The sequence below is a fragment of the Zophobas morio genome, unplaced genomic scaffold (genome assembly GCF_036711695.1).
Source record: "Zophobas morio isolate AGI-343-1 ecotype UQ-CSIRO unplaced genomic scaffold, CSIRO_AGI_Zmor_V1 ptg000002l, whole genome shotgun sequence".
In the NCBI taxonomy this organism is placed as follows: Eukaryota; Metazoa; Arthropoda; class Insecta; order Coleoptera; family Tenebrionidae; genus Zophobas; species Zophobas morio.
The window spans coordinates 8,819,786-8,832,750 of NW_026972107.1; the positions used below are offsets into that span (position 1 = coordinate 8,819,786).

Genomic DNA, 12,965 nt, shown 5'->3' on the forward strand with positions numbered 1-12,965 from the left:
TTGAAGGTGGTAAATTGCAAATTTCCATAGTAACGAGTTAAATTCCTAAATCTACCCGAAATGTGCAAAATATCATGAGTTTTTTACTTGTGAGTTATGATTGCATTCATATTTTTTACATTTGCTTATACCGATTTAATCAAGAACTACAAAACTTTGCTTTGAAATCTTGGAGATATTTTAAAGTTATCATAAACTTTTGATCAAAATCTATTTGCTCATCCCCCCTAAAAAATTGATGACGTAACTTCAAAATTTTGCTGAATAAATCCTATCTTAAATGTGCAAAGTATGATGAGTCAATACTTGTGATCTATCACTGCGTTAATATTTTTTAGATTTGCTTATACGGGGTGTCTCAAAAAAATTAATGAATGAGTCAATTTATTTTATGGTTTAAATCAAGAATTGAAAAACTGAATACTTTGAATCTTGTAGACGTTTTGAAGTTATTGTAAGCATGGTAACTTTTTAATCAAAATGTATCTGTTTATCAACTCCAAAAAATTGATTACGTCATTACGTAGATGGTAAAACGCCAACCAAAATTTATCTAATCATCCCCACTATTAATATGATGACGTCACTTCAAAATTGTACATAGTAAATGGGTTTTAAATTGTAGTTTATGACTCCGTGTTGAGTTTTTATCAGAAACGTAGATTTTTGGAAAAAATAATCAAAAATATAAAACAACATTTTACAATTAAATTTTGAATGTGCAAAACGAATGCTTTGAAATCTTGCAGATGTTTTAAGGTTATGATACGCATAATAAATTTTTACTTGTGATTTATCATTCCATTCATATTTTTTAGATTTGCTTAAATATGTGGCTCAAAACATTGATGAATGAGTCAATTTATTTTTCCCGAAAATTTTGGGAATACAATAATGTTATTTTTTAGTTTCCATTTTACACTAAATAAGATAAATCACTGAAATGGAGAAAGGAGGTGGGCGGGGCTAAATAAGGTTTTTCTCGTTTTATAAGCATGCAGTAGCCCCACCCACCCACCCCTTCTTCGTTCCAGTGAGCCCAGTGACTACTCTTAATATTGTCAGTCCTAAACTAAGCAAGTTTTAGCCCCGCCCACCCACCCTTTCTTTTCCTTAGAGGATATGTCATTTACCAAAATCAATCTTATCTTAGCAGATACTAGCCCCGCCCATATACGCTGTTCTCATTTTAACGATTTTATTTCTCTTCAATTGAGATCCACCCTTCATTCGGACTACACAAAATGAGTCATTGAAATGAAGACGGGGTGGGTGGGTGGGGTGAATTATATGTTTTTTTGTAAAGTGAGAATAGAGTGTAGGCTGTTAAAAAAAGTGTAAATTGTAATTTTTATTCAAAATATATTTGCTTATCTCCTCCAAAAAATGTATGAAGCATCTCAAAATTTTGCCGAATAAATTCTTTCGAAAATGTGCAAAATATCATCAGTCTATACTATATCTATATTTATCAGTACATTCATATTTTTTAGATTTGCTTATACAGGGTGGCAAAAAAATTAATGAATCAGTCAATTTATTATTGATCAAATTAATATCGTCTTTATAACAATAAAATAATAATAAGGTAAGAATTATAATAATAACATTGAGAATATTTTAATTTTAGTCATGTGTTTTGAGGCGATAAATTCATTCATATCAAACAGACGTCTACGTGACATTCTTCCGATGTATAAACATCAACATTTTAAACACTACACATATTGCTCAGATACCACTATTCTCACTGATAAAGTGCGGTAAATGTATTTTACTTGTGCAGAGACGGTTTGTACGGATATGCTTGTGATGCTGGACCATCAGGCCCCCGAAGATAAGGAACCCCTTCTGGCCTAAATGTGACGGAAAACAGAATTTATTTGCTTTTAATTTGGTTATTACAAAAATATTACGAGTATTTCATCTTCGACTGACCGTTTGTTAACACATATGATCTCGAGATTGTGCAAAATGCAAAATTGGCCACTTCCGGGCGTTTCATTAATTTATGACTTGCAGCCAGGCAGCCATCTGCACAAAGAGCTCCCGCCTGAGTTTTTTTTGCAGTATGACTTTTGAAATATGTATAATGTCAATTCCGTTTATTGTTTTCAAAAATTTTATTTAGTGATCATTAACAAAAACGTTCTTTATATTGTTACTCTGATTATTGGTGGTTCTTCGTCTGATTTTTCGCCAGAATGCACAAGATTGATTTTCTAAAAGTAGTATTTAGAAATCGTTTACAATTTTTTCTCAATAAACTTACCTTTCTTGGCATCATTGACCGTCCTTCACTGCCAGCATGGATACGCTGAAAATTGGTTTGATCGTAGATTTGTACAAAACATAACAAATGACCTTACCGACTCTATTTCTCCAGAGAAAATTTCCGTGTTTTCAGGGGTTGTCCACTAAAATCAGAGACAGTTAAATTTTTTCAAAGTTTTATTAAAATATTACCTCATTTATCGCCACTAGAACTTCAAAATTGTTAAGCTAAAAACAAATCAGATTAGAAATTTGTATTTAGCGTGCAATAAATTTAACCAAAATTTTGTAATTCTTACCAGGTAGTTATTCTCATCTGATCCAGACAGGTGTGAAGCTCCAAGAGCTACAGATTTTGCTTCACATGCGTTGTGCTTTAATTCGAGAAAACAATAGTAAAAAGTAATAAAAAAAGTAAAATAAAAATTACCATGCATATGCAAAAGATCAAAGTACAAACAAACTTGAGATTCATGTTTACAACTTACGAGTGATTTATGTGAATTTGTCTTTTTATACTAGTCTGACTGATAAAATTTGTGCCGAATTTGCTAAAAGTTTTCATAACGCAATAAATAGATGCAAACTATCATCTTATATTTCTCTTATTTAAAAATTTATTGATAGCGGAAAATTTATTACGACTGTATATGTTTTGTTTTTATTATTTTTTTTTTGGAAACTGTTATTCGTGTACTAAGACAATACGAATCAAATTAAATAATCTAGTGATGCTAAGAACTTGTTTTTTATTGTACATTTTTGATACACTTATTGTTTAATGAAAAAGGGAAGCACATCAATCGGTGCAGGATAGTCTGTCAAAATTTGAGGTCCTTCGTATATCGTTCCGTCGTTTCCATCCTTCCAAGTACCAGCAGGAATAACGATATTTCTACTAGTAGCACCTTCTTCGATTACAGGAGCTACAAGAATTTCCTCACCAACCAAATATTCTTAAAAAACATGTTTACAAAAGTGGTTATTTTCAAAGTTTAACTCACGATCGTTTGATTTTAGAGCATCAGGATTTGTAGGATCAGCCCACCAAATAGGCGGATTTACAGGAGTTCCAGTCGAAATGCTGTTCTCCATAGCGTTCAAAATAGAATCAGTGTATTCGTCATGCAATGCCACAAATTTTTTGATAATCGCCACTCCATCAAACTAGAAAAGTCCTATTAGTTGTGTTAGCAAAAAAGTACGATTCGTACATCATCACTAGTTATCTCCCACGGCAAAAAGCTGAACTGCATAGAAGGCATGAAAGTGTTTGCTTGTGTCCATCTAGCAATTAATTCGGGTGATGGTGGATCGCCGTAACCGTTTCCTCCGATCATATCAGGAAGGACGCTATAAATAAGCAAATCAAAAACCAAAAATATTGAAATCTATAACGTACAAGCCGTATCCGTTAATGTTAAACAGTAGAAGAGTGGTGATAATAGAGTGCAGACCGTTGTTAAGCGACCATGAAGAATCCTTGTCCGCCATTCTTACTAAGATTCCAAGATCTTGCGTTCTAGAAAATCCGAGTTATTGACTATCAGCACATTCCATGACATTACCTCCATCCAGTTCTCACTTCAAGCATATCACCGAATTCAGCACAAGTGCGAACGTAGGAAGAAGTTACAACATTTGGACTCTCTTCTACATCAGCATTAAGAACTGGATTTGGTGGAGTCCAATCGCTTTCGCCTGCATCAAACTTAAAACTATCAATACCGTGCAAATCCTGAAGTGTCTTAAGCCTGTCCGTAAACCAGTTTCTTGCTCCTTCTTGCGTAAAATCTATCAAATGTGCAGGGTTTCCATCCCACCAGTTGGTTTCGTCGCTACCGTCGTTTTTAGATTTAACAAAGAAACCTTGAATGGAGAAGATAAAATCAAAATGATTGCGTAGCAACTTCAGTACCGTTGCTTTGTCCATACTGCTTCGGTTCTTCACAGTCGTCGTTCACAAAAGGGTGGGTCCAGAGGGTTACCGTGAAACCTAAATCTTTCAACGTTTGAACAGTACCATTAATATTGGCGAACTGGTTATCATTGAACACCAAAGAACCATAGCACGTCTAGAATCAGTAGTCAAAATCATTTAATTTGACAGTTTGGTGGTACTAGCCTCCCAGAAATCATCAATTTCGATTTGTCCTGTGAAACCTTGGTCTGCTATTTCTTGTCCAAAAGCAACCACAACATCGTCGTTAATATTGTTCTTGTACTTAGCCCAAGTGGTCCAAATTGGGTGACGAATGACCCACTCGTCGGGGTGTGCTAGAAAATATCGTCAGTATAGATTGACAACAACAAGGAAAACGAAACCTTGAGGTTTGCCCAAAAAGTTATTAACAGCGTGTAAATGAGCTTCCTTAGAATCCCCTTTAACAACTAAATTGTAGTCCAAAGTAACCTACAACACATCGTATACGACCCGAAATCGCCATAATTCTCTTACTTGGTCTCTTTCACTGTATGCATCCGTCGCTGCCCCTTTAAAGCATATGCTTCCAGGAACCTCATTATTTTGATCCAAGTACAAAGGGACCTTATCCCCAACAAAAACATAACCACCCTTCGAGTTTAGCCAATAGCGCTCAGCAAAGCAAGCGTTGTCGCTTTTCAAAACTGTGTACATTCTATTCTGGAAGCTTACGTTTTCTATGGGCCAGTTGGCTTGCCATTTTTCGGGACCACCGAACCAATTTGTGTCAGAAGGTTGTAAATCTAGACAATCTTGAAATGTGGTTGCAGTGTTACTGGTTTGCCATGCTATATTGAAACCACTGTCGATGCTATCGATAGACAGTGAGACATCGTCAATCTGGAGACTACAACTTGAAGCTCCGTCACAGTCTTGGGAAAAATCTAAATTTCTGCCTTGCCCAATCTGTCCGGATATTTTTACAGCGTCACCTGTACAAGTGTGATGTTTTGGTGGATCTGGTTTTTTCCATCACTTACCTAGAGTGAGACTTATTGTGGTTTGGTCACCATCAGTTATCTCCAGTTTGACATTATCGTCATTGCTGTTAATTAACTGTAGACTTTTTGTTTGTGCAAAAAGACACAGTAAACAAACTGAAATTTGAGGGTTTATAAATAGATTTGAGTGATTTTTGGCTTACCAATAATCTTGATCGTCATTGTGTTTACTCAAGCATCAAAATAAAGTTGTCCTTATATTTACTGTGGTCTATAATGTATACATCATCTAATCGGAAAGTGCTCGTTATCGAGCACTTAAGACAATAAGAAAGAAGGTTCAGTTAACAACAAGGATTTTTTTCAGTGAAATCTAATCTAACACCTTTTACTGTAAACAATAATTGTTCCATGACTGTCTATTTTACACCTGTTCTAATCTAACGATTTTTGCTAAAGAAACATGTTACAGGTTCTTACGGTAGTAAAAAAACTGAAACGGACTCATAAACTACAAGTATGTTATTTTATAATTTTCATTTTCGCAGAATTTAATTTAATTATTTTTCGAAGGAGCTGTATTTGTTTGTCTGTACTTCAGAGGCTAGTTAAAAAACGACAAATTGCCAAAAACCTTTATTATTTAATATTTAACAAATTTAATTTCATTTCCATTTTAGCGCACTTTAATAAAGTCTTGCAGACGTCCTCTGTTTATTGGATCTCGGACCAAATTTTCTTGCAGAGTGCTAAAAGTTTTATTCAGTGATTGTTAACACAAGTATCGTTTATGTTTTTACCCCTTGGTGTGATAGTTCTTGGTCTGAAAATTCTTCAGACTGCACAAGATTGATTTTCTGAAAATAAATTTTTAATTTTGAAATTGCTTTAAATTTGTTCGCGGTAAAATTACCCTTCTTGGCATCACTGATTGTTCTGTAGAATGACTGCGAGGATGCATACTCTGAAAATTAGCGTGATCTCAGATTTGTAAAAAATAGAACAAATAATTTTACCGTCATCATTTTTCTAGGGGAATGTACCGTGTTTTCAGAGTGCGTTCTCTAAAATCAAACACAGTTATTATTTTTTTATTGTGTGTTTAAATATCACCTGTCTTAGCTGCATTTGGTGATCTAAGTGTCCTCTCTACAAACAAAACAAATTAGAAAATTCTCTTTAAGAAAATTCTTTGTAATAGTTTGTTATAAATTTAACCAATTTTGTATAATTCTTACCCTTATGTCGTCATGCTCCAACCTAGAAGAGTGCGAACTCACCGATTTTGCTTCACATGCACTGTGCTTTAAGTTAAAAAAAGATTTAACAAACAAAAAAACAAGGAAAAATATACTTACCACGCAAATGCAGAAGATCAAAACACAAACAAACGCGAGCTTCATGTTTACGACCGATTCATACGAATTGGTCTTTTTATACTCGTTTGACTGATAAAATTGTGCCGATTTTGCTAGAAGTTCTCATAACGCAATAAATGGTTGCAAAGTATCATCTTAATTTTGCTTACTTGAAAATTTATCATCGACGGAAAATTTATTTTTGTTTTATATTTAAACATAACTCAAAAATGACGTTTTTTTCCACGACGAACCCAACACTGTTGGCGAAAGGCGTCTCCATGTATCAAAAACACTTATTTGATTTTTTTTAAGAAACTTTCTATGATTTTCCCGAAAGCTTGACGAAAAATAGTTCCGAGTTTGCACAGTGTTATCATTATTTGGAAAAAGATAAACTCAAGGTTTGCATTAACCACTTCTTTTTGTGTAAAGAACATTTGTCATTAATAAATATAGGTGTGACAGCCAAATCTACAAAAGATTATTCAGGCTGACGCATTTCGTGGTTGCTTACACTCTTTATATCTATTTTGTGGTGAGATTTATTGACGTTGTAGCTGGTACATACGCTAATTTAGGTGAGTTGTACTGAGTGTTTGTAACGATGTGAATTTGTAGCTTTTTAGGTGCTAAATATGCATTTCAAAATTCTTGTCCTTCTGTTGGTTGTGGTTGTTGGTAATGTTTACTTAGCTGAGAACGCAAAAATAAAACAGACTGAAATTATGTGGGGAGTACCCGGAGGACCTACTTTTAATACCCTTATAAGAAAGTTAATGTGTCCGCCGGCACATAGAAGAATCCGTGGTAGATGCAGAAGAGTTTATTCATTTTGAGTTTGCAAAAATTAAACTATTAACTATTGTTTAGTATTAGTAACGTTTTTTGATAAAATTATATAGGTATATTATAATATGTATAGCATTTTCGAATTTCAATAAAACTTTGGATTGTTGGTTTTTATTTAAAAATTAAATTATCCAGTACAAAGTCGGTTGTGAAGTGTTCTATTTAAAAAACGGTTGCCTTCCGATATTGTCTTAAGTGCTTGATAGCGATCACTATCCGATTAGATGATGTAGGCAACTATATAAGGAGAACTATGTTTTGGTGCTTGAGTTGACACAATGAGGATCAAAATTATCGGTAAGTTTAAACCTATCCAACTCTATTTATACATTTCCAAATTTTAGTGTGTTTGCTGTGTCTTTTTGTACAAACAAAAAGTCTACAGTTAATTAACAGCAATGACGAAAATATCAAACTGGAGATATCTGTCGGTGACCAAACAACAATAAGTGTCACTCTAGGTAAGTGATGGAAAAAACCAAGTCCACCAATATATCCACATTTCTACAGGTGACGCGATAAAAATATCTGGACAAATTGGGCAAGACCGAAATTTGGAATTTCCTGAAGATTGTGACGGAGCCACAAGTTGTAGTCTTCAGACTGACGATGTCTCTTTGTCCATCGATAGTATTGATAGCGGTTTTAGTATATCCTGGCAAACCAGTAACACTGACTCCAAATTTCAAGATTGTCTAGATTTAAAAGCTTCTGATACAAACTGGTTTGGTGGACCGGAGAAGTGGGAAGCCACCTGGCCTGTAGAAACTGTGAGCTACCAGAATAGAATTTATACAACTTTGAAAGGTGACAATGGTGCCGTGGCCGAACGCTACTGGCTAAACTCGAACGGTGGTTATGTTTTCGTCGGTGATAAGGTTCCTTTGTACTTGGACCAAAATAGTGCGGTTCTTGGAAGCATATGCTTTATAGCGGCAGCAACGGACTCTTACACTGGAAGAGAACAAGTAAGAGAATTACGACAATGTCAACATGTATAACTCATATGTTGTAGGTTACTTTGGACTACAATTTAGTTGTTAAGGGCGATGCTAAAGAAGCTCATTTACATGCTGTCAATAACTTTTTGGGCAAACCTCAAGGTTTCGTTTTTCTGGGTTGTTGTCCGTCTATACTGACGATATTTTCTAGCACACCCCGACGAGTGGATGATTCGTAACCCAATTTGGACCACTTGGGCTAAATACAAGAAGGATATTAACGACGAAGTGGTGGTTGCTTTCGGGCAAGAAATAGCGGACCAAGGTTTCACCGGACAAATCGAAATTGATGATTATTGGGAGGCTAGTAACACGAAATGTCAAACTCAATGATTTTGAGTACTCATTTTAGACTTGTTATGGGTCTTTGGTGTTCAATGACAACCAATTCGCCAATATCAGTGGTACCGTTCAAGCGTTGAAAGATTTAGGTTTCACGGTCACCCTCTGGACACACCCATTTGTTAACGATGACTGTGAAGAACCTATACAGTATGGCGAACGCAATGGTACTTAATTGGCTACGCAAACATTTTGATTCTATCTTTTCCATTCAAGGTTACTTTATTAAATCTAGGAACGACGACGGTAGTCAGGAAACTAGCTGGTGGGATGGAAACCCCGCTCATCACGTAGATTTTACCCAAGAAGGAGCAAGAAACTGGTTTTCGGACAGGCTTAAGACACTTCAGGAGTCGCACGGTATTAACAGTTTTAAGTTTGATGCAGGCGAAAGCGACTGGACACCGCCAAATCCAGATCTTAATGCTGATATAGAAGACAGTCCAAATGCTCTAACTGCTGCATACGTTCGTACTTGTGCTGAATTCGGTGGTTTGCTTGAAGTGAGATCTGCGTGGAGGTAACGTCGTGGATAGTGCTGATATTCAATAACTGAAATTTTGTAGAACGCAAGATCTTGGAATCTTTGTAAGAATGTTGGATAGGGATTCTAGATGGACTCTTAACAACGGTCTACACTCTATTATAACCAGTCTTCTCCAGTTTAACATTAACGGATACGGATTGTACGTGGTAGATTTCAAAGTTTTGGGTTGTTGATTTGTTTATTTCTAGCGTCCTTCCTGATATGATCGGAGGGAACGGTTATGGTGATCTACCAACAGCCGAATTACTTGCAAGATGGACTCAAGCAAACGCTTTTATGCCTGCTATGCAATTCAGTTTTTTGCCGTGGGAGATAACAAGCGATGATGTACGAATCGTACTTTTTTGTAAAAGCAGCTAATAGTAGTGTTGTAGTTTGATGGAGTGGCGATTATCAAAAAGTTTGTGGCACTGCATGACGAATACACGGATTCTATTGTGAACGCTATGGAGAATAGCATTTCGACTGGAACTCCTGTAAATCCTCCGATCTGGTGGGTTGATCCCACAAATCCTGACGCTCTAAAATCAAACGATCGTGAGTTAAATCCTTGAAAATGGAAACTTTTGTGAACACGTTTTTTAAAGAGTATTTGGTGGGTGAGGAAATTCTTGTAGCTCCTGTAATAGAACAAGGTGCTACTAGTAGAAATATCGTTATTCCTGCTGGTACTTGGAAGGATGGAAACGACGGAACAATATACGAAGGACCTCAAATTTTGACAGACTATCATGCACCGATTGATGTACTTCCCTTTTTCATTAAACAATAAGTGTATCAAAAGTTTACAATAAAAAGTTTTCTCGATAACCAATGGGTTCCTTAAATTATCATCGAACACCTTTGCCACAAGTTGTGACTATTCAGGTTTTAGATGCCCAGTAAAACTCATACAAGTGACTATAATTCCAATTTGTGGTTTTCCACAAGCGACACGGGAAACAAACAATTAAGTGGAAGGTTAGTTACGAAACATTTCTATGGAATATTCTGCAGTACAAAGTCGATTGTGAAGTGTTGTATATACAAATTCTAAACAAACAATTGTATCTAAAATACGGTTGCCTTCCGATATTCTCTTAAGTGCTTGATAACGATCACTTTCCGATTAGATGGTGTATATGTGATAGACCACTATAAAAGGACAACTCTGTCTTGATCAGTGAGTTACCACAATGGGGTTCAAAATCATTGGTAAGGTAAAAATATCCAACTCTATTTATACATTTTCAACATTTTCTAGTTTGTTTGTTGTTTCTTTTTGTACAAACAAAAAGTCTACAATTAGTTAATAGCAATGACGAAAGTATCAAACTGGAGATATCTGTCGGTGACCAAACAACAATAAGTGTCACTCTAGGTAAGTGATGGAAAAAACCGAATCCACCAATAAATCAACGTCTCTAGGTGATGCGGTCAAAATATCTGGACAAATTGGGCAAAACCGAAATCTGGACTTTCCTGACGATTGTGACGGAGCCGCTAGTTGTAGTCTCCAGATTGACGATGTCTCTTTGTCTATCGATAGTATTGATAGCGGTTTTAATATTTCATGGCAAACCAGTAACACTGAAGCCACACTTCAAGATTGTCTAGATTTAAATGGTTCTGACACGAATTGGTTTGGTGGTCCTGAGAAGTGGGAAGCCGATTGGCCTGTAGAAAATGTAAGGTATAGGAATAGGATTTACACAACTTTGAAGGGCGACAATGGTGCCGTGGCCGAACGCTATTGGTTAAACTCGAACGGTGGATATGTTTTCGTTGGTGATAAGGTTCCTTTATACGTGGACCAAAACACTGCAGTTCCTGGAAGTATATGCTTTATAGGGGCGGCAACGGACTCCTATGCTGGAAGAGACGAAGTAAGAGAACTACCATCATATCAATCGTTTAACTGTTGTTGTAGGTTACTTTGGTCTACAATTTAGTGGTTAAGGGAGATGCTAAAGAAGCTCATTTGCACGCCGTCAATAACTTTTTGGGCAAACCTCAAGGTTTCGTTCTCCTGTGTTTTGTCACTCTGTACTGACGATATTTTCTAGCACACCCTGACGAGTGGATCATTCGTAACCCAATTTGGACCACTTGGGCTAAATACAAGAGGGATATTAACGACGAAGTGGTGGTTGCTTTTGCGCAAGAGATAGCAGACCATGGTTTCACAGGACAAATCGAAATTGATGATTTCTGGGAGGCTAGTACCACCATACTGCCAAATTAAATGATTTTGACTATCGATTTTAGACGTGCTATGGCTCTTTGGTGTTCAATGATAACCAATTCGCCGATATTAATGGTACCGTCCAAACCTTGAAAGATTTAGGTTTCACGGTGACCCTCTGGACTCACCCTTTTGTTAACGATGACTGCGAAGAACCAATGCAGTATGGCGAAAGCAACGGTACTTAAGTTGTTACGCAAACATTTTGATTTTATCTTTTCCATTTAAGGTTACTTTATTAAATCTAAGAACGACGGTAGCGAGGAAACCAGCTGGTGGAATGGAAACCCTGCTCATCACGTTGATTTCACCCAAGAAGGAGCAAGAAAGTGGTTTACGGACAGGCTTAAGACACTTCAGGAGTTGCACGGTATTGATAGTTTTAAGTTTGATGCAGGCGAAAGTGATTGGGCGCCACCAAATCCAGACCTTAATGCTGATATAGAAGATAGTCCAAATGCGCTAACTGCTGCCTATGTTCGTACTTGTGCTGAATTCGGCGGTTTGCTTGAAGTTAGATCTGCGTGGAGGTAATGTCATTATCATGAATGTATAGATTGTCAATAATTGGAATCTTCTAGGACACAAGATCTTGGAATATTTGTGAGAATGTTGGACCGGGATTCTAGATGGACTATTATCAATGGTCTACACTCTATTATCACCAGTCTTCTACAGTTTAACATTAACGGATATGGATTGTACGTGGTAGATTTCAAAGTTTTTGGTTGTGTTTAGATTTGTTTATTTATAGCGTCCTTCCTGATATGATTGGAGGGAACGGTTACTTTGAACAACCAACAGCCGAATTAATTGTTAGGTGGACGCAAGCAAACACCTTTATGCCTTCCATGCAATTCAGTTTTTTGCCGTGGGAGATAACTAGTGATGATGTAAAAATCGTACTTTTTGTAAACGCAGCTAATAGCAGTTTTCTAGTTTGATGCAGTTGCAATTGTCAAAAAGTTCGTGGAATTGCATGAAGAATACGCTGATTCTATTTTAGCCGCCATGAATAATAGCATTTCGACAGGAACTCCCGTAAATCCTCCTATCTGGTGGGTTGATCCTACAAATCCTGACGCTCTAAAATCAAACGATCGTGAGTTAAAATTTTGATAATACGATTTTTGTAAATTTGTTTTTTTAAGAGTATTTGGTGGGTGAGGAAATTCTTGTAGCTCCTATAATAAAGAAAGGTGCTACTAGTAGAAATATCGTTATTCCGGCTGGTACGTGGAAGGATGGAAACGATGGAACAATATACGAAGGACCTCAAACTTTGGCAGACTATCCTGCACCGATTGATGTACTTCCCTTTTTCATTAAACAATAATTGTATCAATAAAAAGCAAATTCTTGGCACTGTTTACTACTAGGGTATTTAATTTTATCCCGATTCTGGTTTTGCCTTGTTTTTCCTTATCGATTCTTAGAAGACT

The 12,965-nt window shown here is 36.3% G+C and overlaps 5 protein-coding genes across 6 annotated transcripts; 2 read left to right on the top strand and 3 right to left on the bottom strand.

Annotated features, from left to right (window-relative positions):
• Positions 1-2,104: 2,104 nt before the first annotated feature.
• Positions 2,105-2,756, bottom strand: LOC135142846 (uncharacterized). The gene is made up of 6 exons (XM_064074661.1): positions 2,705-2,756; positions 2,574-2,648; positions 2,467-2,502; positions 2,370-2,417; positions 2,273-2,317; positions 2,105-2,222 (listed from the first exon to the last, which is right to left on the bottom strand). Exons 1-6 carry the CDS (start codon positions 2,747-2,749, stop codon positions 2,154-2,156), a joined length of 318 nt encoding a protein of 105 aa, XP_063930731.1. The 5' UTR covers positions 2,750-2,756; the 3' UTR covers positions 2,105-2,153.
• A 258-nt stretch (positions 2,757-3,014) lies between these two features.
• On the bottom strand, positions 3,015-5,459 carry LOC135142930 (myogenesis-regulating glycosidase-like). The gene is made up of 11 exons (XM_064074776.1): positions 5,403-5,459; positions 5,239-5,355; positions 4,733-5,190; positions 4,600-4,687; positions 4,400-4,551; positions 4,193-4,349; positions 3,843-4,143; positions 3,677-3,796; positions 3,489-3,627; positions 3,279-3,441; positions 3,015-3,230 (listed from the first exon to the last, which is right to left on the bottom strand). Exons 1-11 carry the CDS (start codon positions 5,419-5,421, stop codon positions 3,046-3,048), a joined length of 1,899 nt encoding a protein of 632 aa, XP_063930846.1. The 5' UTR covers positions 5,422-5,459; the 3' UTR covers positions 3,015-3,045.
• Positions 5,460-5,822: 363 nt separating this feature from the next.
• On the bottom strand, positions 5,823-6,708 carry LOC135127213 (uncharacterized). The gene is made up of 7 exons (XM_064053607.1): positions 6,558-6,708; positions 6,438-6,503; positions 6,313-6,348; positions 6,216-6,263; positions 6,113-6,163; positions 6,000-6,056; positions 5,823-5,948 (listed from the first exon to the last, which is right to left on the bottom strand). The coding sequence occupies exons 1-7, from the start codon at positions 6,600-6,602 to the stop codon at positions 5,886-5,888; spliced, it is 366 nt and encodes a 121-aa protein (XP_063909677.1). The 5' UTR covers positions 6,603-6,708; the 3' UTR covers positions 5,823-5,885.
• Positions 6,709-6,990: 282 nt separating this feature from the next.
• Positions 6,991-10,109, top strand: LOC135127191 (myogenesis-regulating glycosidase-like). 2 transcript variants are annotated; one of them, XM_064053584.1, is made up of 12 exons: positions 6,991-7,138; positions 7,179-7,706; positions 7,754-7,870; positions 7,920-8,377; positions 8,425-8,512; positions 8,562-8,713; positions 8,763-8,919; positions 8,969-9,272; positions 9,319-9,438; positions 9,488-9,626; positions 9,674-9,836; positions 9,887-10,109. In XM_064053584.1, exons 2-12 carry the CDS (start codon positions 7,688-7,690, stop codon positions 10,069-10,071), a joined length of 1,902 nt encoding a protein of 633 aa, XP_063909654.1. In that variant the 5' UTR covers positions 6,991-7,138; positions 7,179-7,687; the 3' UTR covers positions 10,072-10,109. The 2 variants fall into 2 exon arrangements, with proteins under 2 accessions (XP_063909654.1, XP_063909647.1); XM_064053577.1 differs by having other exon boundaries at positions 6,995-7,138; positions 7,187-7,706.
• A 98-nt stretch (positions 10,110-10,207) lies between these two features.
• On the top strand, positions 10,208-12,898 carry LOC135127206 (myogenesis-regulating glycosidase-like). The gene is made up of 11 exons (XM_064053597.1): positions 10,208-10,493; positions 10,543-10,659; positions 10,707-11,164; positions 11,209-11,296; positions 11,345-11,496; positions 11,547-11,703; positions 11,753-12,053; positions 12,105-12,224; positions 12,278-12,416; positions 12,463-12,625; positions 12,675-12,898. Exons 1-11 carry the CDS (start codon positions 10,475-10,477, stop codon positions 12,857-12,859), a joined length of 1,899 nt encoding a protein of 632 aa, XP_063909667.1. The 5' UTR covers positions 10,208-10,474; the 3' UTR covers positions 12,860-12,898.
• The last annotated feature ends 67 nt before the right edge of the window (positions 12,899-12,965 follow it).

What these genes read in the sequence shown, in the direction of transcription:
- LOC135142930 (XM_064074776.1), bottom strand. An exon ending in GCAGTATGGACAAAGCAACG is followed by an intron (nt 4,144 to 4,192) that starts GTACTGAAGTTG and finishes TCTCCATTCAAG; the next exon opens with GTTTCTTTGTTAAATCTAAA. An exon ending in GGGAGATAACTAGTGATGAT is followed by an intron (nt 3,442 to 3,488) that starts GTACGAATCGTA and finishes GGACTTTTCTAG; the next exon opens with TTTGATGGAGTGGCGATTAT.
- LOC135127206 (XM_064053597.1), top strand. An exon ending in AAATTGATGATTTCTGGGAG is followed by an intron (nt 11,497 to 11,546) that starts GCTAGTACCACC and finishes TATCGATTTTAG; the next exon opens with ACGTGCTATGGCTCTTTGGT. An exon ending in GCAGTATGGCGAAAGCAACG is followed by an intron (nt 11,704 to 11,752) that starts GTACTTAAGTTG and finishes TTTCCATTTAAG; the next exon opens with GTTACTTTATTAAATCTAAG.
- LOC135142846 (XM_064074661.1), bottom strand. Translation starts at nt 2,749, where the DNA reads ATGAATCTCAAGTTTGTTTGTACTTTGATCTTTTGCATATGCATG. An exon ending in TGATCTTTTGCATATGCATG is followed by an intron (nt 2,649 to 2,704) that starts GTAATTTTTATT and finishes CTCGAATTAAAG; the next exon opens with CACAACGCATGTGAAGCAAA. An exon ending in TCTCTGGAGAAATAGAGTCG is followed by an intron (nt 2,318 to 2,369) that starts GTAAGGTCATTT and finishes ACCAATTTTCAG; the next exon opens with CGTATCCATGCTGGCAGTGA.
- LOC135127191 (XM_064053584.1), top strand. An exon ending in AAATTGATGATTATTGGGAG is followed by an intron (nt 8,714 to 8,762) that starts GCTAGTAACACG and finishes TACTCATTTTAG; the next exon opens with ACTTGTTATGGGTCTTTGGT. An exon ending in AACATTAACGGATACGGATT is followed by an intron (nt 9,439 to 9,487) that starts GTACGTGGTAGA and finishes GTTTATTTCTAG; the next exon opens with CGTCCTTCCTGATATGATCG.
- LOC135127213 (XM_064053607.1), bottom strand. Translation starts at nt 6,602, where the DNA reads ATGAAGCTCGCGTTTGTTTGTGTTTTGATCTTCTGCATTTGCGTG. An exon ending in TGGAGCATGACGACATAAGG is followed by an intron (nt 6,349 to 6,437) that starts GTAAGAATTATA and finishes TTTTGTTTGTAG; the next exon opens with AGAGGACACTTAGATCACCA. An exon ending in AAGAACTATCACACCAAGGG is followed by an intron (nt 5,949 to 5,999) that starts GTAAAAACATAA and finishes TAAAACTTTTAG; the next exon opens with CACTCTGCAAGAAAATTTGG.